The 27522-nt window shown below is 43.2% G+C and overlaps 2 protein-coding genes across 3 annotated transcripts; one reads left to right on the forward strand and one right to left on the reverse strand.

The window, feature by feature from the left end:
• Window positions 1-207: 207 nt before the first annotated feature.
• cpvl (carboxypeptidase vitellogenic like) lies at window positions 208-4510 on the reverse strand. Its single transcript, XM_056443776.1, has 13 exons — window positions 4423-4510; window positions 4131-4312; window positions 3907-4028; window positions 3541-3655; window positions 3342-3400; window positions 3115-3194; window positions 2954-3020; window positions 2584-2706; window positions 1950-2081; window positions 1731-1829; window positions 1417-1590; window positions 1112-1294; window positions 208-1025 (listed from the first exon to the last, which is right to left on the reverse strand). The coding sequence occupies exons 1-13, from the start codon at window positions 4425-4427 to the stop codon at window positions 927-929; spliced, it is 1440 nt and encodes a 479-aa protein (XP_056299751.1). The 5' UTR covers window positions 4428-4510; the 3' UTR covers window positions 208-926.
• A 91-nt stretch (window positions 4511-4601) lies between these two features.
• Window positions 4602-27267, forward strand: chn2 (chimerin 2). Of its 2 annotated transcripts, XM_056443777.1 has the most exons (15): window positions 4602-4689; window positions 5562-5670; window positions 6789-7092; window positions 13557-13595; window positions 14915-14970; window positions 16573-16604; window positions 16817-16930; window positions 17078-17348; window positions 22041-22127; window positions 23160-23244; window positions 24448-24621; window positions 24854-24931; window positions 25131-25268; window positions 25365-25470; window positions 25990-27267. In XM_056443777.1, the coding sequence occupies exons 3-15, from the start codon at window positions 7044-7046 to the stop codon at window positions 26159-26161; spliced, it is 1401 nt and encodes a 466-aa protein (XP_056299752.1). In that variant the 5' UTR covers window positions 4602-4689; window positions 5562-5670; window positions 6789-7043; the 3' UTR covers window positions 26162-27267. The 2 variants fall into 2 exon arrangements, with proteins under 2 accessions (XP_056299752.1, XP_056299753.1); XM_056443778.1 differs by lacking the exons at window positions 4602-4689; window positions 5562-5670; window positions 6789-7092; ... (1 more) ...; window positions 14915-14970; window positions 16573-16604 and having other exon boundaries at window positions 16841-16971.
• The last annotated feature ends 255 nt before the right edge of the window (window positions 27268-27522 follow it).

Raw genomic sequence — 27522 nt, forward strand, 5'->3', positions numbered from 1 at the left:
GAAAACTAACAAAGGATCGAGTATTCCCCGATGCTTGTCCTTGAGACAGACCTGCTCATTAAATAGTGAGATGCTTTAAAGGTTTAGAATACTCATTAATTATTGAACTGTCTAGACATCTTGATAGTTGCCTGGTGAAATGACCTGTCAGTTAACAGCAGTACACAAACATCTTTGTCAAAGCAAAATAACCAACTTAAACTCCACAACAGCAAATGAATTTTTACATTTCAAAACCACTACAATAGACAGAATGAATTTCATAACCATTGTTTGTCTAAACATGGAAAGGGGCCCTTATTCTTCAGAGATTCATTTCGTATCTGTTTTTGGACTTCAGTTCAGATAATCAGAAACATTCATTTTCAATGACATTGAACACCCACAAAGGTTTGGCGAGATTACATTATTTCATTTCTGGCTTTCTAATAAAATGCCTTTAAGCACAGTGCCCCCTGGTGGACATTTTGTAGACTAACCAAACATAACTTGAAGGGACAAATCCCATCCAACAATGCTGCATCTGCAACAGATGTCAATCACACTCGCCGATCTTTAAGGCACTCAGATTTAGTAAAAACAAAAACAATTTAATTGTAGTTTCAAGGTTTGTTCTTTATATTTCATCATCAAGCATGTTCTGATTGAATGCCTATTTCCCTCAGTTAGAACAATTAAATGGTTTTCATCAAACTCTGATCTGATAATCATTTTGCAGTCATTTTCACATCTGTGTGAAGACGTGGAAGACCTGGCTGACTCATTTCATTTGCATCAGGGAGCAGCACTAAAAAGTGTAAATTCAACAAAGTGCTTGTTTACATTGGCTAGAACAATCAAAAGTCTTTCAAATCAACACTCAATCATTGGAAATATGCCATTTTAAAGTGGAGCTGCTTTGATCAGCAGTTTCAGGACCAAAACATTCACACCCAGCCCCGCGTTGAAAGGAATCTGTCGATCATGTCAAAGGACCTCGCCGGCTGGTCGTAAGGCAGAATGTGTCCCCCTCCTCGGATGATGACCTGTGAGACAGGAGGATGGATTACAGATGTTGAGACGGTCGTTCCAGAGTACTTTTCACATTGATTTCCAACTGCTAACAACCCACCTGGTAAAACTCTCCCACTTGTCTCACGTAACCAGCCACCTCTGTGTCGCTGGGCTGAACCCTCCAGTGGAATCGAGGTGCCGTTTTGAACTCGGCCGCCCCGCTCCAGTTGACAGTCGGCAGGAACCTCTCGGTCAGTGGAGCTGCTACAATTACATCCAGCTGACCGCTGTAGATTAAGACCTGGGTGGATGTAGAAATGGAGCAAGCAGGAAAAAATTGTTACTGAGGGAGTGAGGGTCTTCCTAAGCACCAAACCACTGTTGCACCGACAACACACAGTGGACGATTCCAAAAAACCCCACCCTATAGTTGTCCATCAAGACCCCCAGCCACGGCTTGATGCTCTTCATGACATCCTGCAGAAGGTGCTTCTCCACCTCCGAGCCGTCGTGGAACGTCAGGTTCCCCACATGGATGGCCCGACGCACCGCCGGCAGAGTCACAAACCGGGAGAAGTACTCCTGGTCCTCGGGCTCCTGTTGGGCCACACAGAACAACATGTGGTGGGTTGTGCAAAGACCGTTTCAACCGATAAGTACTGTGTTTGTAAATAAAGTTTTCAAATGTTTGCTCCAAGACGTCCCAGCAGCTGCTTTGAGCCAGAGTTTCTACTCACCCGACAGGTCATGTAGTTATAGTAGTTAGTGCAGCCCGTCGCGTTTTGGAAGAAGGAGGGATACGGTGCCACGTCCCCATTCAGCAAACTATCAAAAACCTGAAGTCAGACAGTAACAACATGGTCAGCTATATGTAAAAAAGGATGTGAAAATAAAAAGAGGAATTTATTGAACATTAACAACGTCATGCAAATCTGGACAACTGAGGCGCCTCCTACCTGAAAAGCCTCCACCCACTTCTGCTGATGGATCAATTCAACCCCCAAGTCTGTCTGCTGGACGACGTACTGCCTCTGGTGTTCGTCTATCAAGCCTGTTTGGTACATGAAGTCACCATAACCACCCAGCATCTGAGGTGGAGAAGAAAAAGGCTTTAAAATACAATACTCATCTTGTTTTTCATCGGCAGGACTGAAATGTAAACCACTAAAAACTATAATGGCGACAAAGATAAAGAAAAGGGACCATCCCTCTGCTGGAGTGAACATTTTGTAAGTGTTGGAACATGTGAGCAAAGAGAGCAACAGAGTTATGAACTAACTTTCACAGGACATGGGAAATTCTGTAGTTGACATGATGAGGTTACAGGCCTCTGTTCTGGCTAGACCTGGTCAGGACTAAGAAGTGACCTCTTGGTGAGTTTCCTGTTAGCTTTGTGGAACCTGTAGGGTCAGAACAACCCCTCCATCATTCTTAGTGGTAGATGATTTGTAACCCAATACATTCCCTCAGATCTCCGGCCAACCTTCAACCCGAGCAGAGGTCTAATCAACCAGATCCACTGAAGAGCAGCCAGGTGGGTGACCAGAGGTTTAAAGAGGATCAGAAAACCAGAGTCGGTCCGACACGCACCAGTTCTGGATCACAGAGCCCGTCCCCGATAGCCATCCCCATAAAGTTGATTTTCACTTTGGCAGTGGGGTTGTTTTTATGGATGTAGTAAGAGATGGCAGGAACATACTTTCCTGCATATGACTGCATGGGGAGACGGAGACGGTTCACACAGATTAGGAGCATAGTCTAAAAATGAAGAATGTGTTTTTGGTTGCAGATGTTCTTGTTGTGGTGACATTTTAAGACAAACTTATGAACTTATACAACATATCTTCATTGTGATAGTCTCAATTGAGTGGATATCCATGGTTTATGATACTATTGTACATTTTGACACATACAATTTATACATGTGCAAAACTTAAACAGAGAAGGAAAAAAAACATACCTCTCCAGTAGCATAGAACTCATTGGACTGATACTCAGGAAATATCTGGAAGAACTGTGTTAAAGCACTTTCAAAAATAAGAGATAAAATAGAAATGAGTTAGTAATCAAACAACAGAGTTATAGATCCTGTGACACCATGTTTGCGTTGGATGGCTTTACCTGTACAGATCTCGGCCAACGTCATCCTGGTTTTGAGCAAAACCTTTATCGTCATCCGTGAAGCTGAAACCTGTCCCAACCTGGAGAAACAAACACTCTTCCTCAAAGACTTGACGATATTAATGCACAGAAAAAGTCAGATGAGCTGAGAAACCTTGGATGAAATATGCATTTCATGCCATTAGTTCTTGGCTTTTTTTGTCTGAGAATGAATAACTAATACGTACCGGATTGTCAACGTACAAAACGGAATAACTTGAGGTCCACGCGTAGTCCCTAAAACCAACTGCAGAGACACAAAACGGTAAACAAGCTCAAACACAAACTCAGGGCTCAAGTGTTTTAGGTTAAAGAATTCAGTGCAGGTGTATGGATGGTAACACAGATACCAGATAATATATAACGTAGTACCAGATGAGTTCTTACCAGTCAAATTCTTGTACACCACATACGGTCCGTGTTCCACAAACAGACCGAACATGGAGGTGCCACCGGGCCCGCCTTGCAGCCAGAGCAGCACCGGAGCTTGATCTGGGTTTGCCTGTCACACATCGGGGCGAGAGTCACACAGGAGAGTCACGAGATCATTGTACAACAGAGTCAGTTTAGGTTCATCAGGCTGGTGTCATGTGATCAACCATAAAAAAAGAAATGTGACTTTTACACACTGCTGCCCAGCTCCTTATCATAAGCTGACTTCTCTAAATGTCTGATGTGTCCCAACCTGCAGCTCTGGCAGTAAAGTGACTCGTCGTTTGGAAAGCCTGCCGTGAAGAATAAGTGTGCCCCTACCATCAGTGCAGGGAAGAACCAGAAGAACATGTTGCTGTTGTATTTCTTGTTGACAGTGAGGTAGCCAGCATAGCTCTTGACGTTGGCACCTGGCAGATCTCCTACCAGGCTCAGTTTCCTGGCTGGATCAAAAGTAAAGGATGTGTGTCACATAATCACTTAGAAACTGTAACCATGAATGGTGTGAATTTATAGCCCATGCAGCAGCGTGGGTGCACGTCTACCTTCATCTATGTCGCCCTTCTCCAGGTACGGAGTGAGGAAGAGGGGGGACCCGGGGTCGACTCCATTCAGGCCGCTCACACGGTGAGATTTCCGGCAGAAAAAAGACGACGAGCAGGTCCGTGAGTGCACAGAGTCCAGACAGGCCCAGAGAAAGAGAAGCCGCAGGGTTTCCATCCACAGCCTGAACACAACGCGTATCAGAATACAGGTTAGTTCGTTAGGTCGAGGGAAGCTCCCGCGCGGCGAGCCGCTCGCGAGTCAACACCGTCAACTTTAGTTCGTGACACTCACCTCATGTCGACTGTAGTTTCGTTGCCGACTGGATGAATGTCAGCCGTCAGTCAGAGAGACTTTCATATGGCGAGCAGTAGAATGGACAGAGTCACATGACACATTAGGTCACGTGGTCGTTATAGTGGTCCTTTATGTTTGTGTCCTCAGCGCGGTCTTGCAGGAGACTCCTTAAGCTAAGTTTCCTTTATAACATGGAAGGCGTGTTGTGTGTGCTACAACATCTACCAAACATTTTCATGTTTCAAATAATGTTGCTCTCAATTGGTAAGTAAACTGTGTAAACTGTTTGTTTCAAAGTAACGTTAGCAGCGAAGGCTGCTTCAGCTAACGCGAGGTTAAGTGTTGAGCTTTTTGCCAGACAAACAAAAGGGAAACCAGGTAAGAATCATTACGTCGTGATAGCTATTCTATTAAGTTATTATTTCGTTATTATGTAGCTAATACACTGTACTATGTATATGGTATGTGTGCGCGAAAAATATGGTCTATCAACAAATTAGACGTTTTATGGTTGAGCATTACGTTCTAATACTTATTTAACTTTTGTAAAGTGTTATTTTACAGAAAACGGCAAAATAAGTTAAGTATTTAAAAAAAGTTATGTGTCGCACAATGCAAACAAAAGTGTATAGCTCTGGTGCTGGTGGAAGTTCACAAAACAAATGAACATGGCATCCTTGAATGAATATACTAGTTATATACATGTGTTAATGATAGTTACATGTAAGCAAACCCGTTACATGTATTTACTGTTTAAAGTGTTAAAGTGCTGCCTTTAAACTCACAACAAGAATAATATTCAGTCAGCTTGTGTAGCCTCCTGTACACTTAGCTTATCCCTAGGCAGCATAGGAACTGTGACACTAACTGGTTTAAGTTTGCTCATCACTGTCCTCTCCAAAACTAGAGAATAAAAGGTTAGGTGAAGCCTCACGGCTGACTGATCGACTGGGGCACCTGTCAATCAAGCAGGCACACTCCAATGTCAAATGTCTTCAATGGAACATTGATTCTCTACATTGGCTCACAATTAAGGTTGCATTGTGTGTAATGTACATGCCCAGCACCAGGCTCCAGACAGAGGTTAGTCATCCACTTAGTATAAAAGATTAAAATAAAACAAATATATTTTTCAGGAGTTGATGAAGACCAAACCAGAGGAAGAAGAAAGCTGAATAATGGATTTGAATTCATCAGGTCGTCAGAAACTCCAGACACTCACGTTGCTCTATGACTGCTGGATGTGTAAGTTAATAGTTGTTATAAATGTTAATTTAATTAAATGTTGTTGATAATACTGTATGTGCAAGCTTTGTGTCTGTCACCTAGTGACCTAACATTTATTAATTTAGCTTAAAGATGTTACCATGTATACGAAAACCCTCACAATATCTTTATAGTTTTGCTTGATAGGTTTTTATATATTATAGGGCTTTTCACTGCAGACACTTGTCAGAGTAGGAAAAGCACAGGTGTTACCTATAACATTAACGATGACTGGTCCGTTCTTTGTGTCCAGTCAGCCGTGACAGTGAGCCAGAAAACAACAGGGCACTTCTTATTAATATTACAATTTTAGAGTTCTGCTATTAATGTCAGAATGCTTGACTTAAAAACAAAACACTGAGTACCTCAAATCTGTGCTTAACTCAAATAATGTTAGGATAAATACCTGCATTTTTAAAGCTGCAGTTGTTGATGTTTGGCCACGAGGGGGCGGTAAAATACTGGAAATGAAGCTACTCACAGCTGGAAAGAAAAGTGTGCACTGTGACAGCTCATGTGCGCCAGTGAGGAGGTGGTGGGTGCAACACACGTGTCTGCTGTGTATTCAAAGCTGATTTTACTTAATTATGTCTTGGTGGCAATTTACAAAGATAGTTTTATTCGAGATCATTTTATTTTTGGTCTCATATAGTTGCTTATATTTTAGTTGCACATTCATCCATCTGTTTCTTTAGTGTTTAGCCACCAGGTGGCGCTAGATGCCTGACGATCATTCCTGTCTCTACGAGCTGGAGCACTGTGGTTCAGATAGTTGAGCCCTTGCACGACTTTCATGTCTTTGTTTCGACACAAAACATTTGTTTTGGATTCTTCAAACAGACCCGAAGTCTTTTGTTTTAGAGATTATTTCGCAGTGGCTCACATCTGGCAACCCCGCGCCAAACTTTCACTTTAAGAAGGCGCGTCTCCGCTGCAGTGTGTTTATTACAATCCTTGAAGTGGCACATGGACACCATAGCTGCATTTCTACATGAGACCATTCCAGACCCACAGATGATGTCTGTCCGGCTTCGGAGTAACTGATCCACGGTGTGTATTCCTGAGGCTTGTCTGACTATTCCCATCCGCGGCCGCAGCACCTTCAGTGGACGCGGCAGCGGGGGCTCCTCGCCGAGGCGCGCAGCGAGGAAGGAGAGAAGGAGGGAAGGATCGGCGGATTCAGGCAGACGGGTGGTGCACTCTGGTCGAGACGAGACATGAAGTAGTCACCGAGAGAGCCGTCACAGGTGAAGCCTATCGGGACTCGAGGGAAATGGAGGCCCCGCCGGGGACGAGCTGCTGTGAGCGCACCGTGGCCAGACGGGAATAACCGAGCCGTGGAACGGGCTGGCATGGCAGCATCCAGCAACTCAAGCCTCTCCGGTTCATCTGTGTCCTCCGGTAAGAGTTCAGAGAGCCCACACTCACACTAGACGCTGACGCTTTTCACGTAATATAAAAGCTACTATTACTAGTAATAAGCTAATAATACTAATATGACATTCATTTTTGGGGAGTTTACATTTCTGCTTTTATTTAGCTGAAATCAAACTTTTTTTATTATCTTGCATAAATCCACATGTGACACATCCTCTTTATTTCTCCATCTCAATCGCACACGTGCTTGGTGTGCATGAAACCAACACATTGTTAAAGTAGCTTCAGAGGTGGAAACATTTGAGGGAAAGGACACCTTTCATGTGCGGAGGGATTGAGATGCAGTCGGTGTGACGTGGGGTTTGAATGTCAGTACATTCATAATTCGCTTATTGACTTTCCACTTGTCTGGCTGTTAGGATTGTCTTTGGCCTGTTCAGTCCAGCAATTTTCAAAATGCAATTCTCTGGAATTGTAAAATAAAATCCTAATACGATCAACACCATGCAGTTCATACTGACAGTGTTCACATAACTCAAATCAAATTCCTTTGCATAATAGTTGGTATTCAGCGAGTCCCACCTATTATATAGTTGTAAGAATTTAAAATTCTGGGTTGAATTTTCACCGAATGTGAACAGAAAGTGTGTTAGCAGCTGTTCCAACAAACCCTGAAGAAAATAGAAGTTCCATGCTTGTCCCATTGTGATGATAAAGCACATTGCTCATGTTTGCCCAGGTATAAAGTACAAACTCTACTATCAAAGCACTGTTTGATGTGGCAGCCTGGCCATGTACCAGAGGCGTGTGTGTATTTGTGTGTGTGTGTGTGTGTGTGTGTGAGGCTGTTTATAATGCCAGCAATGTTTGCTGTTTCCATCAATACTTTAATATTCTACTGCGAAGAGTCTAGAAAACGTGCAGCGATACGTTTTACGCCTACAAACAAATGCGAACTGAACATAGCATGGCAACATGTTTTTTTTTACAGCGGGAGGACATTGTATAGTATCCATAATATTTGTTTTACTTTCTTACTCTCTCTGCACCCCAAGCACACCACAAAGTAGAGTCACATTTCTTGAGGTATTGCCCATTGGGAGGGACAAACGGTCGTTTCCAAGCTGATATAGCCTGTGGAAACCACACACTTTCCCAGAGCATTATCTCATGTGTGCGTTTCAGAACGCAGTGGATTTACTCTTTGACCACTGCTGCTTTAAGAGGAAAGTCTTTCCTCTCTGTGGCGTTGGAGGGTTGTCATTACTTTTGGGCTCTCAATATAATTATCAGAGGTTACAAGCTGCGCTGCTGCCAGGGATAGAGTGGTTGTCACAAGGGTATTATTATGTTCATGCAGAGCTCTTTGGCAGTCAGACTCAACATTTGAATAATCTTGTCTATGAGGCACATGACAAAAAAATAATATTGGTTACATTTCTGCTCCATATTAGGTTGTCAGTTCTGACTGCAAACAAAGAGCCCTGGTTGTAGTTATTTCAGCTGCCTCTGATGCCTAGTTATCTTGTTTGGTGGCTGTTGTTTGGGGTTGAGTGTGTAAATAAAGTTAATCCAACTTGTGTCACTGATGGCAGCTTTATGTGTTGACTATTGACTTTTGATAGTGGCAACAGTAACTGTGTTATGAGAGCTGACATTGATTTTTTTCTGTACTTCCAGCAAATGATTGAACTGAAGTAACAATGGTATGTATAGAAACCACTTTATAATGTATAGAGTGCTTTATATAGACTCAGTCTATAATTGCAGAAGCTAATGTTAGGCTGTGAATGAACTACACCACAGTCACATGAGCATGAAGAAAAAAGAGGCTGTGATGGTGGAGTCGGCGTGAGGAATTTTAGTCGTCTCATTCAGCAACTTGTTAGCGATCGCGTTTTTTAAGACCTGAAAAGCTTCAAAATCTACATTAATATATATATATGTATATATATATTATAGAACAAAACGTTGGAATCTCTAAAGCTTGTGTTAACCACATACCTTATTTTAGGCAGCTCACCAAAAACCTATAAAAGAAAATAAACATTGAGCCGCAAAGTACAAAAATGCTAACAGTTTGGGGGTTGGGGACTCATTGTATAAAACTTTATACACCGGTGCATAATAGATGTACCCAACATTTTTGAGGCCAGTCATAATAAGGTACCTGAGAAACGGAAAGGATTGCAACACAATTGCAGCACATGTGTTGAAATCTCTCCTTTCCCTGGAACGATATTTTCTGTCTACTCGTGGAGTTCAGGGCGATTCCTACACATTCCTTGCGCGGGTGGCCACTAAAGCATGTGCTGTACCAGCAGCACACCATTTGCCAGATGGCTCCAGGAAATATAACGTTGGAAATAAATTGAGGGATCGAGCATGAAAGTATGCCTTGAGCTCCCCGACTTATATGACAAAATTGGTCAGGGAGGCAGGATTACAGCGATGTATTACAGAGACGCTGTCTGCTCAACACGATGCTGCACATGTGTTGGGGAAATGCTGCAGTTCACCTCGAGATCTTTCCACCACATCTAGTTCTTGTCCTAACCAGTGTAAATCATGTCGGACTGGATTTCTATCAAGTATGCTGACGGGGAGGGGGGGTTGTGCGAGAGATACAGTTTCCCCGGAGGACACAACGCACACCCTCATACCTGGACCATAGTGTAGTGTTGAAATGCTTGTGTTGGACCGGTGTAATACACAGATGGTCTCCCTGCTGCAGATCTGCTGCATTCCGTGTGTGTGTGTGTGTGTGTGTGTGTGTGTGATGTCAGTGTGTGTGTGTGTGATGTCAGTGTGTGTGTGGTGTGTGTGTGTCCATGTACTTTTTTTCATTTTAAATTCTCTTATTGTCTTTGTTTGATAAATGGCCAAATCAATTATTAAATGCAAATTAGACAAATTGAAAAACATGCGAGATCTGCACAAGTCTTTGCATGAATGGATCCTCCTAACTCTGAATCCCCCCCTCTGGGGATCAATAACAGCTTATCTTATTCTTCCAGTACATCAAAGTATTGAAACTGTGAACTCAAGAAGTAGGTGCCCATAACATTGCAGACATGAGGAAGTGAAGTCATCTAAATCATCCATGGAGTCCAATATTTGAACAAGTGGCTGGTTCAGCTCTAGCAGAGCGGAGAGAAATACACTTGACTAACACAGGAAAGATGCAAGGCTGAAATATGTGGTTTCTCACCAACTGAGTCATCATTATCATCATCATTGCTTAGTCAAGGTCACGATAACAATGACCCTCAGGATCACCAGAAGAGATGGGGGTTATAGAGGATATCATAATTGATAAGTTTAAATAAAAAAGACAACAAAACAAAGAAAGGTTGACAGACTCATTCACCTTCAGACAGACAGCCCGACATTGATGAGCAGGTGCATGTACGTCCTTTCCACTCGTGTGTGTGTGTGTGTGTGTGTGTGTGTGTGACCCAGTAACGCTGACACAGTGATGGTCTTGTTCCTCTTGCTGTGAGACAGCGGAGAAGATGCGATGCACTGAGCTGAGTGACGTGTAGCTGGTATGTTTGCAGAGGGACCTTGAAGCCACAGCGAGTATTAATTAGTAACAGGCTTTGGGAGGAGAGGAGAGATAGATCACTGAAGTCCAGGATCCAATTTTTTCTACTGGCAGATGATTTTAAGGGTTGAGAAACTGAACCAATCTTAAATGCACAAAGAGTAATGCTATTTCTGTCTGTAGTGTTCAAAGAGAATTTCCCCATGAATCTATCTTGGAGTTTTCAGAAACAGTATGAGCTCCTCTCTCTTTGACTCAATCCAGGTTTTTGGAGAGAGAAATCCCCGTCTGGTACTCAAACAGCCGGTCCCATGGTGCATCAAAGGTTCTCACGTGCAAATCCTGAAGACCATTCTTTGCTATGGGGGTATGTTTCCCTGGCTGTAAAGAAACCAGCACTTCTGCGAGCCTGAGAAAACACACATCGAAGCTATTGTTACAATAGAAAACTCTTATCTATATTGTTGTATATTACCATATTACGCCCGTTATTTCCCCCTGACCATAAAATCACAGGAAATTACATTTACAGCGATTTAACGTAAAATGGTCAATTACATTATCTCTGCTGGTAATGGCGGTTTCGGTAGGTATTTTACAGCTACAGCTGAATACGAAGCCTTTTAAGCCAATATAAAGCTACTCTATTTGTTGTGTCTACTTAAATAGTCTAGTGGTGAGTTATATTTGGACATGACATCATTCTACTCAGATAAATTAAATGACTCTACACAGATGTGTTTATATCTTCTCTTTATATCCTATTTTCTTTTTCTTACTCATGGGTGATATTGAACACGACCCTCAGGTCATAAAATGCTCTAAACTTGTTGTCATCCGTGTATTCATTACACCTCAACACAAGTTATTGTTTGAAGTGCTGACGTAGATTTATATATATATAATTATAGATTTATTTTTGTTACCACAGACTCTAAATCAGACGTTATCTCAGGGGATAAACGTCTTTCGGCGAGCTTGATCTTCATTCATCACGTATTCTCTTTGTCAACAAAGCAAATACCCGTCGGTAATTATTTTATTGAATGCCTCTGACTGGAGAGTAATGGAGGGCAACACAATTAATAGCTTTGTCTTTGGGCGGAAAAATCCCTTTGGCTGCTCCAGAATTTTAATTCTCCCTGATCTTCAGACGCAAACTCTGATCTGCTTAGCAATTCTTTTTGATGTTCTCTTCCTGTGCGTCTGCGTATATACGTGTGTGTTTGTGTGAGAGTGGGTATGCACAGTGTGGCCTGATGTAGGTGTGTGTGTGTGTGTGTGTGTGTGTGTACGTGTGGGCTGGTGTTTGCATCAGAATCCTCCCGAGAGCTCCGTCTTCAGAGCCGAAGCCGAAGTTCCAGACTGAAATGCCATTAGTCATTAAAACGAATCACATTGAAAAGCGAGTATTTGGCAGCCGACCAGAAAAAATCACAGTCTTTAAACAAGCCGCAGTGGAATAAATCCTTCAGACTGTTGCGAGTGCAATAGAGAGTATCAACGCTTCAGCGTTAGGACGATACCTTTTCCACACATCACATTGTATTTGAAGGCAGACATCTCAGTGGAGGGCTTCAGCAACTTGGTTCACTCTCATCCAGCTCTCAGTCAAGCTGCTGTTTCCTCATTTACATAATGGTTCAGCATTGGATCATATGCACCTATCGTGTCTTTCCTGTGTAATAAAGTCAGCTCTTTCCAAAGTAACAGGACTATTACCATGAGACGATTGATGAGCATTTGGTGTGTTTGATGATGTTGCAGTGAGCAGAGAGGATGAGCATGAAGCAAACGCTGTGGCTGCCAGCTCTTTAAGTGCTGTCAGTTATACAGATAAATATAGCACAAGTATACACAGGGACTCTCCGAGAATACGGTTTTAACATTGATGCCATTAATGTGTGCACATTTCTCCGTTTTGCTGCTTGTACGTCAGTGCAGACATCTAACAAGTGCTCACTGGTTTTCAAGCCCTCTCATGTGTTTTTTACTTCTTTCAGGGGCGTGTGGCGCTGATGGTTGCAAAGGAATGTTTTAAATGAGCGACATGTATCTTCTGGACCGGCATGATTCATTATTCACACAGTGGGTTGAGTCCTTCAATGGGGCTGGGAGTTTAATGAGAGATATTACTCGAAACATTCATCATTTAGAGTCGGTAATCTCGTGCATTTGGCATTTAGTGTCATCGGCTTCTGTGAAGGCTGTAGACCACCGTGTTTAAATGCTGTATCATTGTCTCGCTGTGTGAACAGGACGTGCAGTAAGATTCAGATGTGAAATGAAATGTCTCTGAATGTGGCTCGGAACTTGTTTGTTAATACTCAATTCTGTGAATGGCAGCCAGTGATGACCGGTTATGGAGTTGCTGTGGTGAGAGATGTAGTTAAATGTTTTGTCAACATCTCGTACTCGCTTAGTGATACATTACTTTACCCGGTGGGTAAATTGCTACAGGGCATTAACTTCATCACCTCCCTAACTCTTTCATGCTAACATAATAGCACCATCATCTATTTCAGCAATGTGATCACATAATCATAAATCGGCCACCGTGTTTCCCAGAGGAACGTCTCACCGTGGATTGTGAGATGTAAAATGTATTTACTTACGTGTTGATTGGTGTGTTTGTATTCTTGTGTTTTTAGGGTGAATAATGATTCGGGTTTTTTCGAGTGAAACACACAGGCATCTGTATTGATTGTCCTTGAAGCAGACACACTGATTAGAAGTGTATTCCGGGAGGCCGCTGCACAGTGTGAAATAATCCATATGCATAATTATAACAGAAAGATAAACAACAGAGACATAATCATGGCGAGGGGCTCAGTCAGTCCACTGGGAAAGGATTTGAAATGGAGATTGTGATGCAACAGAAAATAGTCTAACACCACCGTGAGTTAATAAGACAAACCTGCTTAATTTTTGTCTTTCACAGACCCCGAGGATTACCAACCGCCCATATGGAAGTCCTACTGTGAGTAATTCATTTGTTTTATATGCTGATTAGCAATGTGTTCGACTGAATTGACCTGACTTCGGCCTTTTGCTTGTTTCTTTAAATAACGGCCCATTTATTTTTGATCTATAAGTAGCAAAGAGACATAGAGACAAAGCGTTTATATAGATGTTTTTGTCTTTTCTTATGAAAGGTCTCTTTACGTATCATTCTCCAATAATGCTGGGTTTCTGAAGTCTCCCATCTTCTCCTGCCTGCTCTGGTCCTCTGCGGAGGTATTTTTAGAGCTCACTGTGTCACAGGAATGGATGAGGTCCAGATCTCGCTGGTTGGCTTAAGTCAGCCTGACGAAACGTAAACATTCACAGTCAGGAGCCGTCCTTCCCCGGCCTGGAGAATCTGCTTCGGTGAAGACTTGGCTCAACCTCTCACAGCGATTTCTTTGCTGTAATATCGGAGCGGTTGTTAGAAAGGAGGACTCTGGTGTAGTCCACATCTTACCGGGTTATAGACTGCCAAGTCTCTCTGAGACCCCTTCGAGAAACTACTAGTATAAAACAATGAAGACTGTTAATATGGCAGGATTTGTGTATAGAGTCTGGTTTGGAAATGTGCCAGTTTGTCAAATAAAAGAGGAAACCAAGACAGATGAAGAATTACAAATTGGATATGAAGAAAGGAAGCTCAATCAGCTACAGATTCTTCCGTTGAGGTGATATTTCCATCCTGTCAGACATCTCGAGATGTTCTGGGAACCAGCAGGAACGCCAGCGTTGCCTCGGCATCACTTTTAATCACGAGTCGTGATGCACTTATTCTGTGAGGCATTTGTGGCGATTACACTGAGTGGCACAAATCCCTCAAATCCATTTTCACTTTGGTTCACTGATTAACTTTGAGTTGTTTTGATACGTTAAGTACTCCTAATACAGAGAAGCATGGGTTTGCAGCATGCGTGTGTTTAGAAGTGTAAGTATTAGTTTATTCCAGTATTGTGCACTTTCGGTTCGTGCACAACTCATGGTAATTCACACAAATAGCTTGCAGATATATGGCTCTTGTCATGTAAACCACGGGCTGCTTCGCCTTGCATATAGAAGCTAATGGTACTGTTGTACCTTGTTACCTTTGCACTGAGTCAGAGCTGCACACAGAAGCCAGACTAAAGGCTGTTGAGTGCATACAGTTTTTGATGTCCGGTGTCTGAAAGCTGTCCTACATCATTTAGTTTCCTGCTATTTCGGTAACGCATCTACAAAATGCATGTAATTACAACGTGTGTACATAGCTCCGAGGGGCAGAGGGCCTTTATTAACATCCATGTGTTTCTCTAACAGTGTACCAACTACAGCAGGAAGCCCAGAGACCAAAGAGGATCACATGTCCTCAGGAGGTCAGTACATCTGTAAAGCTAAACTGTAATAATATCTCACATTAAGGAAGCTGGAAACAGCTTGTTGTTTGGTATTTTACTGTCGATGAGTAATTCTCTCAGCATTACAACTCTATATGATCAAAATTAAATAAACACATTTAAAAAATCTTAATAATAATAATAAAGCATTATTTTTACAAGAAGTCATACAATGTGCTTCACAAAATATATATATTTTTTATGACAATAAACGACTAAGGTTAAAACTAAACTACCTTATTTCTAAGAATTCATTCCATTTACTTCCAAAGCCCGTTGAGAGGTTTTCAGTTAACAGCCAGGCAGCCACAGTATATATCAGGTTTCTCAGTTTTCACTCCGTTTTCACTCTCCGGTTTTAGCCTGGACATTTTCACAGAGAAATGATTGAGTCTAGCAGCTGGCAGCCGGACCAATCAGTAACCTCTAGGGGATTGAGTTGCTGCCCACACCTCATAAGGAACTAAACTCTGATCCTCCAACGGCATGGCTTATTCTTTGCCTTTAGGAAATGTATTTAACTTGATCTCCTTCTGCATGAAGGAGACAACTGCTAACCATCTATTATGTAGTGAGCACATTACAACCTAGAAGATTTAGAGGACAGGATCACACTTTTCCAAGTCTTTCTAAAAAGTGGGAGTTTTGTACTAATGGGACTTTCTGGATGATATCCACTTGAATCGTCGACGCAGACAGCTGAAACCTCTTAATAGCCTCAGATCAACTTTAAAACACATTTTTGCATAGGAGGAGGACTGAGGATTTAATGTCCTCCATCACTTACATTGGAAGCACCACAGAAAGGGATCAAGAGGGACTGACTCCAGCAAGCCAAACCCTGTTCCAATGTTCCCATGGGCCCCGGACTCTCACTTTAAGAGTAACAAGTCGATAAACTCATTGCAAGCAGCAGGAACACTTTTTCTGGACAGCATAGACGTATATTCCCTGAGCTTTGTGAATGCAGCTACGGGAAAAGTGACTCTTCCTGTTACTGCCCTCACTGTCGGGCTCCTGTTGTACCAGAGATGATGCATGTCTCATCCTATTTCCAGTCTTGCCACGCTGTGAGGAGCAAAGTGAAAGTTGTGGGTTGGCTGTGTGAGATTAGTGGCTACCCGTTAAATCAAAGCACACAATTATGTTTGATATAAATCCCCAATGATCATAACTGAGTTTTAAAAGAGATTCTACATAATCGTCTATAAAGTTGAATGGAAAGAGGATGTGGATAATAAAAATGGCAGGTGGATGTACGAGATGAGGTCATTTTTTCTAGCCATATCCTTGTAATGCAGACACACTACACGCCCTGGCGTGACATGGTAACACCCTAAATATTAAATATTTGCAGCTGGCCATATACAGTATCACCAGCTGTTTTCTTACACTGCCTCTAATTCATCTCCACAGTCTGTGATTTGGCTTTATGGTGCGATTGCTGCAAATACACACAGGGGCACACATGGAGATAATCTGTCCTCTGGTGTGTATTCCTTTATCTTTCATACAGGCTGCAAGAACAATTCACAAAGCTTTCATATGTATTGCTCAAACCAATATGTATCTTCTTTACAGATGGAAAACAGACCCAAATACTACGGCAGAGAGTGAGTCTGACTTTATTACTTCCATCTTTGTTATGCCTCAAATATTACTGTGTGCAGAGGATAGTTTTGTTTATCATCCCTGCCCGACATCAGATGTGGTTGGGGTTTAAGTGGATGGATGTGTATTTTGTGTGTATGTTTCTCTTCTATGTATTTCAGTATAACATAATATTGGAGGAAGAGTTATACTCTATTTGTATTTATTTCTGTAGATTTCATGGCATGATCTCTCGGGAATATGCAGATGAGCTTCTGGCGGGAGCAGAGGGGGCTTACCTCATCAGGGAAAGCCAAAGACAGCCAGGGACTCACACCTTGGCCTTAAGGTACCAAAAGCATCAGTATCCAGCACAGAATCCCCTGAAAGGTCGGCCATGAGAGCAGCCCAGTCCTCGCTGAGTCCCCACCTTCTTTCTCTTTTTTTCATCTACTCCACCTCTGCTCCCCCTCTTTCTCCATGTGCCTCAATCCAGGTTTGGGCACCAGACCCTCAACTACCGGTTGTTTTATGACGGGAAGCACTTTGTCGGGGAGAAGAGGTTCGAGTCGGTCCATGACCTTGTGACGGACGCCCTCATCACTCTCTACATCGAGACCAAGGCGGCAGAGTACATCGCCAAAATGACCACCAACCCCATCTACGAGCATCTCGGGTACACCTCGTTGCTGAAGGACAAGATGGTGCACAGGCTGAGCCGTGGACGCACAGAATCACGCAGGGTCACATTCCAGAGAGATGAAAAGGTGAGTTTCATGATCATGGAAGTGTGCTGTCCTTTTGTGTGCAGTAAAGAGGCGATCGGAAAGGTTCAGAGCCAACGTATCTACCTGGGTCAAGTGTCCATGAGCAAGACACTGCTTCACAGATGCTGTTGTGTGGCCGCCTGGCTCTCCATCGCGAGTGGAAATGATGACTCACTGAATTGAGAGTCAACAATGTTGATAATCAAATAGCTGAACTCACCGTACTCGGAACCGGGTCTGCTTCTGTGCAAAGGGAACAACATATATACGTACCAGCACCACGAGAGATGCTTAATGAACATGTTATGTGTCTATTTGTTTAATCCATATCAAAGATGTTAACATGACATGCCGTGGCCGTGATCGGTAACTTCCTTGAGTTTCGTTGTCACTGAGGTGACCAGGCCAGCTTCATGAGGTTGGTATTGACATTCTCTTCTCGCTCTCGGCTTCTGCTTTACATTTCACATTTACATATTTGAGTTTTGGTCTGTTGGACAAAGCAAGCACACTGAAGATGTAACCTTAGTTTAACTCGTGATGGACTATTTATACTATTATCTAACATTTTGGAGACAAACAAAAAATAATGAATTGATTCATATATATAATTGATTTGCAGATCTATCTCTGAGAGGACCATGCTTCAAGAGAGCTCACTCATTATTCGATTCTAACATGAGCATTGTTATTCCACAGTGCTCAATACACACTTAAAAATAAATACTTGATTGAAGCTAAACTTGAAGTTTTTCATAAAAAATGTGTAGGATATTACTAATATATATATATTTTCAAGGTTTTACATGAAATCCCCTTGACTAAGACTTTGGCTCCTTGTCCAGTAATAATATATATATATATATATATCTTATTTAGAAACGTCATTGTCTCGGTACATGATGATTATCTGGTAGATCCCCTCGTTCCTGTGAGCGACACTGTTTAATACCAAGAGTAAGATCTACTCCCATGCTGCTGAACATTTCCAGTGAGAGGACACTTTGTCCTGGAAGGAGACGTACAGTATCCCTGGAGCCCTCGGGTGTGTTCACTGCAGCCATGCTTCACTGCTTCTACTGAGAGGTAATGATGACCAAGGGGACCGAGACTTTGCTCTGTCTGCCACGCATATCAGACACACCGATCTTGGGTGAGACAAATTGCACATTGTGTTCATTGGCACTCGTGAGCTGTAGTCGGATTGAAGTGTGTGAATGATTTATCAGTGAGGAACGAGGAATGTCTGTTTTCTTCCAAGGGAAGAATCCTAACTCTCCCTCCACTAGGTGGCAATCTTAACTTGTTTCATCTTATATTTCTGGGATGATGAAGGCACTAAGAGTCACACCAGCTCTTTTTATTAACATATACGGATATATTCTTCTTCTTTCTTCTGCTGTATCATTTCTGTGTCTCTCAGCTTGAAGACCAGATGTTTGCTTTGGAGATTCTTTGTCTTTAAGATGTCGGCCTATATGGCAGCCCTGTCAGCAGGAGCATCTGTTGCATCATTAAGTCTTCAGTTTGGTCTCTGGCGCTTGAAACATAAGCCATTAATTAGTTTGAACCTAATGACCATCGGTCAGTCAGCAACAGATTTATAGTGGTTTCAAATAAGCTCAGACCTACATGCCCCTACTAACCTCTAGAGCTATGGACTTCCCTCACAAACGCTCTAAGACACACAGACTAACCTATGTTTGCCTAACACACAGCTTTATTGAACAGTGTGCAGCACTGGCGCGTTCTGTTTGAGTTGCAGCGATAATGTTTGCAAATATGTGGACCGCAGCCTCCTATTAACCTCCACGTGGCTCGTAAATGTGTCAGTCATCCTGGCGCCTTTGTAAAAATATGACTTCATTTTCCTCCTGCCAAATTCTATACACAAGGATCTGAGTGAGTGACAGCTGTGATGATGGCAGACTTCGTCAGACAGCGTTTGAAAACCACTTGCCAGTCAAATGGAGAAAAAAAAGAAACGTTTTCCGTCTGCTCGAATATTATGTGTCCAAGAAGCCGAGACCCGGCCTCAAGGTTCAAATCTGTGGTATCGTTTTGAACTCCATGCTTACCAATTACACAGACCCGCCCTGGGGCATTGCAGCCACACTGGCTTCACTGTATAGTCCAAATGTACGGGTATTTACTCGGTGTAAGGCTGATACCACCATATTGCTGTTACTGCAAATTCCTGTGTAATTAAAATGCTCCTAGAAGGTGAGAGAGAGGAGGGGGGGCAACTCAACCTGTAGATCAACCTCCTGAATGTACTTCGCCTCTTCCTCAGTGGCCAAAAGCTCTGCCACATTCCTCCTGATACTCACCACACTGGTTTGATCGGAGTGATGCTCTCATGACATGCCGGTCTGCTCGCATACCCCGAAAGGATTTACAAAGTAATTGTCACGTTGTCTGTTTGGATAATTACCGGTTCTCTCCTGAGAGTTTCAATTCAGGCAAATGCGAAAACAGCCATTCACGTGATTTAGTTTTCAGTTGTATAAATGCTCCTCGCACCGCTTTGTAATTGTACATTTCCAGACTTTTGGAAATGCTTAATTATTTTCAGTTGCGGACACAGACAAATAGATCAATCTTCACGGTTCCTATTGAAGACCCATTAGGCAATGTCTTCCATTTTTGAACATTGATATCCGTGACTGCTGTTACCCGTCACAGAATGTCTTGGTTCCTTCCCGTCAGTGGGCTGTTTTGTTTGGGATGTGTAGCTGTATCCCGGTGTCATACTGTGTCGGTGCCCACTGTGCCGTTTCCCCATGATTCCAAGTACTCTATGAGTCTATGGTCACAACAGAGTCCCTCAGCTGTGCTCCCACAAGGCCCTGCAGAAATAAAAGAGCCAAGTCACTGAAAAGAAAGCCGAGCTTGTTGTGTGACCACCTTTTGTGTCCTTTCTTCCACGCTCTTCTTTAAGAGACAAGAAGCCATCTGCCTGCAGACAAAGAGTGCAGCCCTCGTCCTCCCTCCCTCCAGGGCTAACATATCTCGGAGTGGTCTATTCCTCATCTGTCCCCCCAGACTTAGCTGTAGAGCTGAAATGTATGGTATGGTATGTGTAGGTCTTTTCAAGGAATGCCAACCACAATCACGACAATCTTCACCTGTCCTGTCACTCTTTCAGCTATCAGGTATCAACTGTTGTCTCCAGACGCCAGAGACAAAAAAGAAATAGCTGGGACACAAAAAGCCCACAGCAATCTTTGCCTTTGCTCCTGTATCTGTACGCTGACAATCCTTTCATTTAATCTCAGCCTTGCAGATGTCCTTTGGGCTCTTTTGCTCTCGGCCTCACGACTCTGAGTTTGCTCCAGCTCTTTATCATCGCACATCCAATGCGTACTCACTTTATGACCTCTCCTCCGTGTTTCATTAAGTAGGTCAACCTTTTGTCTCTTGTCATGTCTTCCCATGTTAAAGCTGAGCTGATCTATAAAATAGCTGTTTGGCAAAACGTGCAGATGCCTGATATTTGACATGTAGTTTGCATGCAGTACATGTTGTTATTGTTGTGTACTTGCTCAAAGCTTGTTGATTAATTAGAAAAGCCGAGAGCCTTCTGGTGCTGTTTACTGGTTGTTTACAAGCTAATCGGGACAAAGTCAGCATGGACATGGCAGCAGACTCCCGCTGCCAAAATGGCTGCAGACCTACAAATGAGCCTGCTGTTGGATTTTACTTGGATTTGGGCACTGCAGGATTATTCTGTGTAAGGATTATAACAGTAATTCCTCCCAATCCCAGTTGATGGTCCACCTCTCATGCTCTTTTGAGAGGAGTGATTGTGATTGGCCGGAGTAGTCTGCAGTCAAAGTGTCTGGGACATCCAGTCTGGACGTCAGAGTGGGGAATTCCACCCGCCGACTGACATAGGTGGAGGTCAAGATCTGTTTGAATTACGGGGACACAGCCCCAGCTCTGTCAGACAGGAGAATCTTCCTCGGTCCGGTTTTTGAGCAGTCGACTGACCCGCTTAGGAGATTCAGCACTCACTGAGAGCTGTTGACTTTTATCTCTCGTGGAGTGGAGTGTGTCCGGGAGGCAGCGTGCTAATGGGAGTGTGCTCTGTGCAATAAAGAGGGCTTCTGCACTATTGATCCTTCTTTACAGAGCCTTTGAGCTGTGTGAAGCGGTCCTGACAGCACCCGACTGCCCTCACTCTCAACCTCCTGGCCCCTCCCTATCAGAAACCCTGTTCTCTCCCTCTTTCTGGGTGTGTGAAAGAGGGCCATTGTGTGAGGCACACTCCTGCCCTCAGGCCGCCCACTAGCGACCCGTTCCCTCTGCTCTTCTTGCTGGCTGCTGCCGCTGGAATCCGACCAGATGCAGAGTCAACCCCGCGCTGGATGTCGTCAGTCGCCCTCCTGGGTCAGAGGGGAGTGGAGTGTCGCTGCCACCTCTGCGCTGGGCTGTTGCCGGCAACGTCTGCGGCACAGCACCCACGTCTCGCCTGAGCATCTTTCCTCAGAGGAGATGGAGAGTCTGTGGGAGCCCGAGCAGGACAGCATTGGCGCTGAAGGAAACAGAGGAGGGGACTTGATTACCCACAAGGCTAAGAGACATGAGAGGAAGCGTCAGGAGCTGCTGGCTTTGGCTCTGGGAGTCAAACTAGGGAGCAAGGGAGCACTTCTGTGGAAGCCCATTAAACTGTTGGCCTCCTGTTCACAGATATCCTCCTCACCTCTGGTGCGACGCAGTGCCTTGAAAGATACACCGGAGAAGCAGTGCTTCTACGAGAAGATACACAACTTCAAGGTGAGCAGGTTTTTATTAAGAATAGTTTGATGGCTGCTGAAAACTTATTCATTAAATTAATTAATTATTTTTCTCCAAAGAAGAAAAAACATTTTCTGCAGTTTTCTATTCACGCTCTATGTTTGTTAGTTTCTTTGCTGTGGTTAAGTACTCCCTAGGAGAGGCGCCTTCACAGTCTTTGGCTGCCTCCGATGTTTGCTCGTCCCATCATAGACCAAAGTGTATGATACTGTTTTAATGAGCACACATGCAGCTGACACCCATATGCACTGAGGGGCACTAATAGATACACTGTCCTGCAAGCCGTTAGCAGAGCACATTGATGAGCATTGATTTTAAAGCTCTTTATGCTTTTGGCTGCTGATTTTGTAAAAAAAAACGTTCTGGAGTTGATAAGTGTCGACACTGTTTTATTCTGTGACAGTCAGAGAGAGACATTATGAAAAGCAGAAAAAAGTTGAAGTTTTTTTTAGATGTGCAAAGGACAATTCAGGGACACTTTGCCTCTGGGCGACTCAACATTCTTGCAATTGTATCTTAGGTTTCAGTGAACAGGCCGGTTATAATGACCCCAGCTTTTTGTATATTCCCCTTTGAAAAAGAACAAAAAAAACTCCATTTACCACCTGCTGTATGCCCTCTTCACTCATCAGTCTACTACTACCTATTCAATGTACCAATGAAGGTGTGTGTGTGTTTGTGTGTGTGTGTGTGTGTGTGTGTACATGCACAGGCCTCCATTTACCATCTGAGCTGTGTTTTTAGGGTGCGCAGTGGGCTTGCCTCTGTGGCTGCCTGCATGTATCCGATTGCACCGGAGCAGATGCCATCCACATTATAGTAAATCCTTTAATCTACCTTGTATATACAACTGCTCTCATTTGGTAAGGGGTCCCATCCACTCGGGATCACAAGGTAATCACTGTCCCGGACATGAAAGACGGATTCTCCCGTTAGGACTGGACATGGCGATGACTTGCAATATGCGGCGTGTGTTTGTTCATGTCTGACAATGCCCTCTCTAAACCCCAGGTACACACCTTTCGAGGGCCGCACTGGTGCGAGTACTGTGCCAACTTCATGTGGGGCCTCATCGCCCAGGGTGTCCGCTGCTCAGGTATCAAAGTAGTATGTCATGCATTACACAAAGAACGACACATAGGTCTTAAAATACCCAAGTGGTGTATAATCTGTGTCTGACTCTGTCCTGTCACGGGTGTTTCAGATGCATGCTTTTAAATGGTGGGATCGATTATATTCCTGTGGCGTCTGTGACAAACAAGTTGAGTCAGTGATTCATCAAAGCTCATTCTTTTCACAGCAACACTTTGATATAATCACGGCTGTAACTGATATCCCTGTTTTTGTACCCTCCTGTTTAATCACAGTCTTCCAACGGAAGCACAACAAGATGTTTTCACACGCTGTTTCATAATTCACTTTTATCTGGTTACTGTGCAAATAAATGCCATGTTACGCAGTACGCTGATCACATTGATATGCCAATGGGAGAAATGCTTCTCCGTCAACAGAAATCACTACGACAACAAAATGCAGTCAATCACAGGTCAAATGCACTGTAATTGTGGCCAAATATAGCAGCAGATCTAAGTGTTTGATTACGTAGGAGAACTCAGTGGATTTTTTAGGACCTCCATGGTCACAAGATGTGTTCCCTGCGCAGGCATGAAACTGATGTGCACATCAGTGAACTTGGCCGCTTCCTCCCTAAACAGTGTTTGTTGTTGAGACATTGGCCACGCTGATAAGCCAGAGGCAAACGCTGCTATCATCAGACACCTCATGTGCTGTGGGAAACCGGAGAGACTTCTTTGTCCTATCTCACTCCCCGTCGAGCGCCCATTTTCTTTCTTATCTGCTGCTACACTCTCTCTCCGAGCACTGACAGTAAGCGAGGACCCCAATCAGCAGACCGGCGGTAACGTCGCTCGGGCAGTAAAAACCTCTTTGTGATGAACAATTTCAGTCAGACGCCCGTCTACAAATACGGCTCCTCAAAAACCTTCATTCCAAGCTGTGCCGCCACACAAGCTGCTGTGTTTCTTGCACACACACTGCTCTCGCCAGCTGTCCAGCATGCTTCATGTGACTGAAACTGTGACAAGAACCCCCCCCCGCACCCATGCTCCACCTTTGGCGCAGGGCATGCAGATAGCTTAACTGCGGCGGCGCAGTCTATCAGCGACTCTGGGAAACCCTTCCAGACGGCTGTCTTAGGCCTGCGGTGATGATTGTGTTATATCTTCAGTCTGAGACTAATCTCTCCCTCTCTCTGTTCATCTATCTCTTGCTCTCCTAGATTGTGGACTGAATGTACACAAACAGTGCTCCAAACTGGTTCCCAGTGACTGCCAGCCGGACCTGCGCAGGATAAAGAAAGTGTTCAGCTGTGACCTCACCACGCTTGTCAAAGCTCATAACACCACACGGCCCATGGTGGTGGACATGTGCATTCGAGAGATAGAGCTGAGAGGTAGAATGCAGTTATTCAGGCATCACATTTAAACCCATCGATCACTTCAGAGAAAGGAAAGCGGAACGTAGAGTGTGATTAGTAGATGCTCATCTATAGCTGTGTTAGAATAAATGCCAACATTGTCTCTAGGTCATAGAGGGTTGTGCCTATGGTGCAGAATGGGGGGTAGGGTGAGGGATAAGAAAAGAAATTCCTGACAAAAACCTCTCTGTTTAATGTTCTGTTGCAGGCATGACATCTGAAGGTCTCTACCGAGTGTCTGGCTTCTCAGAGCACATCGAGGAAGTGAGGCTTGCCTTTGACCGAGGTTTGTTGACATCAGATTTATTTGGCCTCTGAGGTTTTAGTCTACAGGGCCATGCTTTTAAATGAGAAGCTTGTTTTAGCTTCAGTGCGGCACCAAACAGCACTGTCCGTTATTTTGTGACGCACACAAGAACATTCAGCCTTTATGTATCACTGCATCCAATATTACATGTCAGTCATATTTTCTTTTTCATCAACAGATGGTGTAAAGGCAGACATCAGTGCCAGTGCCTATGCAGACATCAACATTATTGCTGGTGCTCTGAAGCTCTACTTAAGAGACCTTCCCATTCCAGTCATTACGTTTGACTTGTACTCCAAATTTATTCAATCTGCGAGTAAGCGCTTCTCCAATCTGGACTTCTTAATGCCATTACTGTGTTGCCGCTACCCTGCAGTGCACTGATACTAATCATATTACTATTGAAATGTAGAAATTCCAAGTGCGGAATCCAGACTGGAGGCCATCCACGAGAGTTTGCTGCAGCTCCCCCCCGCCCACTACGAGACCCTACGTTACCTGATGGCTCACCTCAAGAGGTCAGTTCACACACAAGTCACTAATACAAGGACAGGCAATGTTTTTTGTTCTTTCATGTGAAGATCTAGCTTCAACCCCCTTGCAAAGACCAAAAACAATAATACATTATTCCCCTACCAAGTATTGAGTGAATGGCATCTTCTCTTCTATCATAATCATCTGTGCCATGACCAAAACGTGCTCTTTAGGATGTATTCCTTTATTACAATGAACATGAGCACCGCAGATCCAACATACACCAAACTGCTGTTTGAGTAACCTTTGTTATTAACTCCAGTGCCCAGCTGTTTGAGGAAATGATTCAGCCTGTTACAACTAGTGTTTGCCAAAGAAAGAGTAAAGAAGTCTTAAAGTATTGAGAGACAGACTAACACTTTATTAGTTAAGGTCTTTTCATTGGATTTGTTGAAAATAAGGAAGTCATTTCATATTCAAATATTTAAAAACATGTAGCTTTTTCTTTGCATTTTGCCTAGTTCTATTTACTCACAGACTGCTGATCTTCTTTGGTTGTACAGGGTGACACAGTTCGAGAAGGACAATTTAATGAATGCTGAGAACCTGGGGATCGTCTACGGTCCGACGCTGATGCAACCACCAGAGCAGAACGCCTTGACGACCCTGAACGACATGAGGCAGCAGAAACTAGTGATGCAGCTGATGATAGAGCATGAAGATGTCTTATTCTAAGGACTGAGGCATGCAGGACATTTATTTATTCTGTCATGGAGGAAATTCAATCCACCCTGAAGTTTCAGAATAGTTTGTAATCAAATTAAAACTTGAAACGCTTCTTTTCTCGCATGACTGTTTTAGTTGAAGTTGGTCTCGTGTTGACATTGTCTTGTTACTGTACGTTTGGGTTTTCATACCCAGCCAAGTCCATCTTTTTTATATTGGGAAAGGATTGAGTGTTTTTAAACTACCTACAGTGCTGTTCCCTCCTCTGTGTAATCTGAAGACTGTCACTACCTGGCGTAGACACAGTCCTGATGGCTGCGCTGTGAACCAAGTCCACGTTCCCACATTACATGTGTGCTTATTGTGGTTTTAGTGGGAACGCTGTTTACAGTGTAATGTAGATCAAATCAGATCATGTTATGATGAGTATTTTAACTGTACTAAAAGTTGAGAGGTGAGACAATTGGACGCTCATGAAGCACATTTTTGCAACGAGTGTAAAGATTTATTTTGTAAAGATGTTTATTTTTGTCTTTTACTCTGCATCATGTTCTTTTGTCACAATAATATATACTGTTGAGAATGATGTTTGTTGAATTGATGTTGAAATACAAAACTGATCACAAGAGAGAGAGAAAATAATTGGACAAGAAGCCATTTGTGGTTTTACTATTTTCATTTGCAGCATACTCAGTGCTCTGGTGAGGAATACACAGCCGGATTAAATCCTGGTCGTTGTGATTCACATTTCATGTTGCAGGCATATTGTAAAACTCTTTTGCAATCATGTCTGTTGCCAGCTTTGTGGTATTTCTGTTTACATGCTGAAATTTGGGGTATCTTTAACAGAAAAATAGGATCTGGGCCCATTTGTTTTCTTTTCGTATGCCAGTGACGTCACTCGGTGCAGCAGGAGTTGCTTTTCCCTTCACAGTGCCATAGAAGTTAAGAATCAAACGACTGCTGTACCGAGCATGTTTATTACACGGTTGGTTCGATGTGATCAGCGAAATCCTTTCTACAAATCCATTTTATCAAAATGTATTTTTGTGACGGTTGCAATTCAAAATGTAATGTCTCAAATGTTGATTTATTAAAGGAGAGAAAAGTTGAGTTTAAAATAGTGTGACCTGTGTTTGTCTGCTCATCGTACTGCAGTGAGAAAGCTGTAAAAGAGGCTCAGTGAGAAGAAGTGTGCTATACTTATATATAACTGTGCTCTTGAGGGTTGCTCGTAGCCTGAAGCAAAGTAAGTAATTCACAGGTATGTGGTTTGCAACCTTTATGTGATGGTTATTGTCATATCCATACCAGGCATTTCTGGCATAAGGCCGTATCTAATATTCAATCTCTGTTACCTTATGACCTTC

This window comes from Pseudoliparis swirei, chromosome 22, assembly GCF_029220125.1.
Source record: "Pseudoliparis swirei isolate HS2019 ecotype Mariana Trench chromosome 22, NWPU_hadal_v1, whole genome shotgun sequence".
NCBI classification, from domain to species: Eukaryota; Metazoa; Chordata; class Actinopteri; order Perciformes; family Liparidae; genus Pseudoliparis; species Pseudoliparis swirei.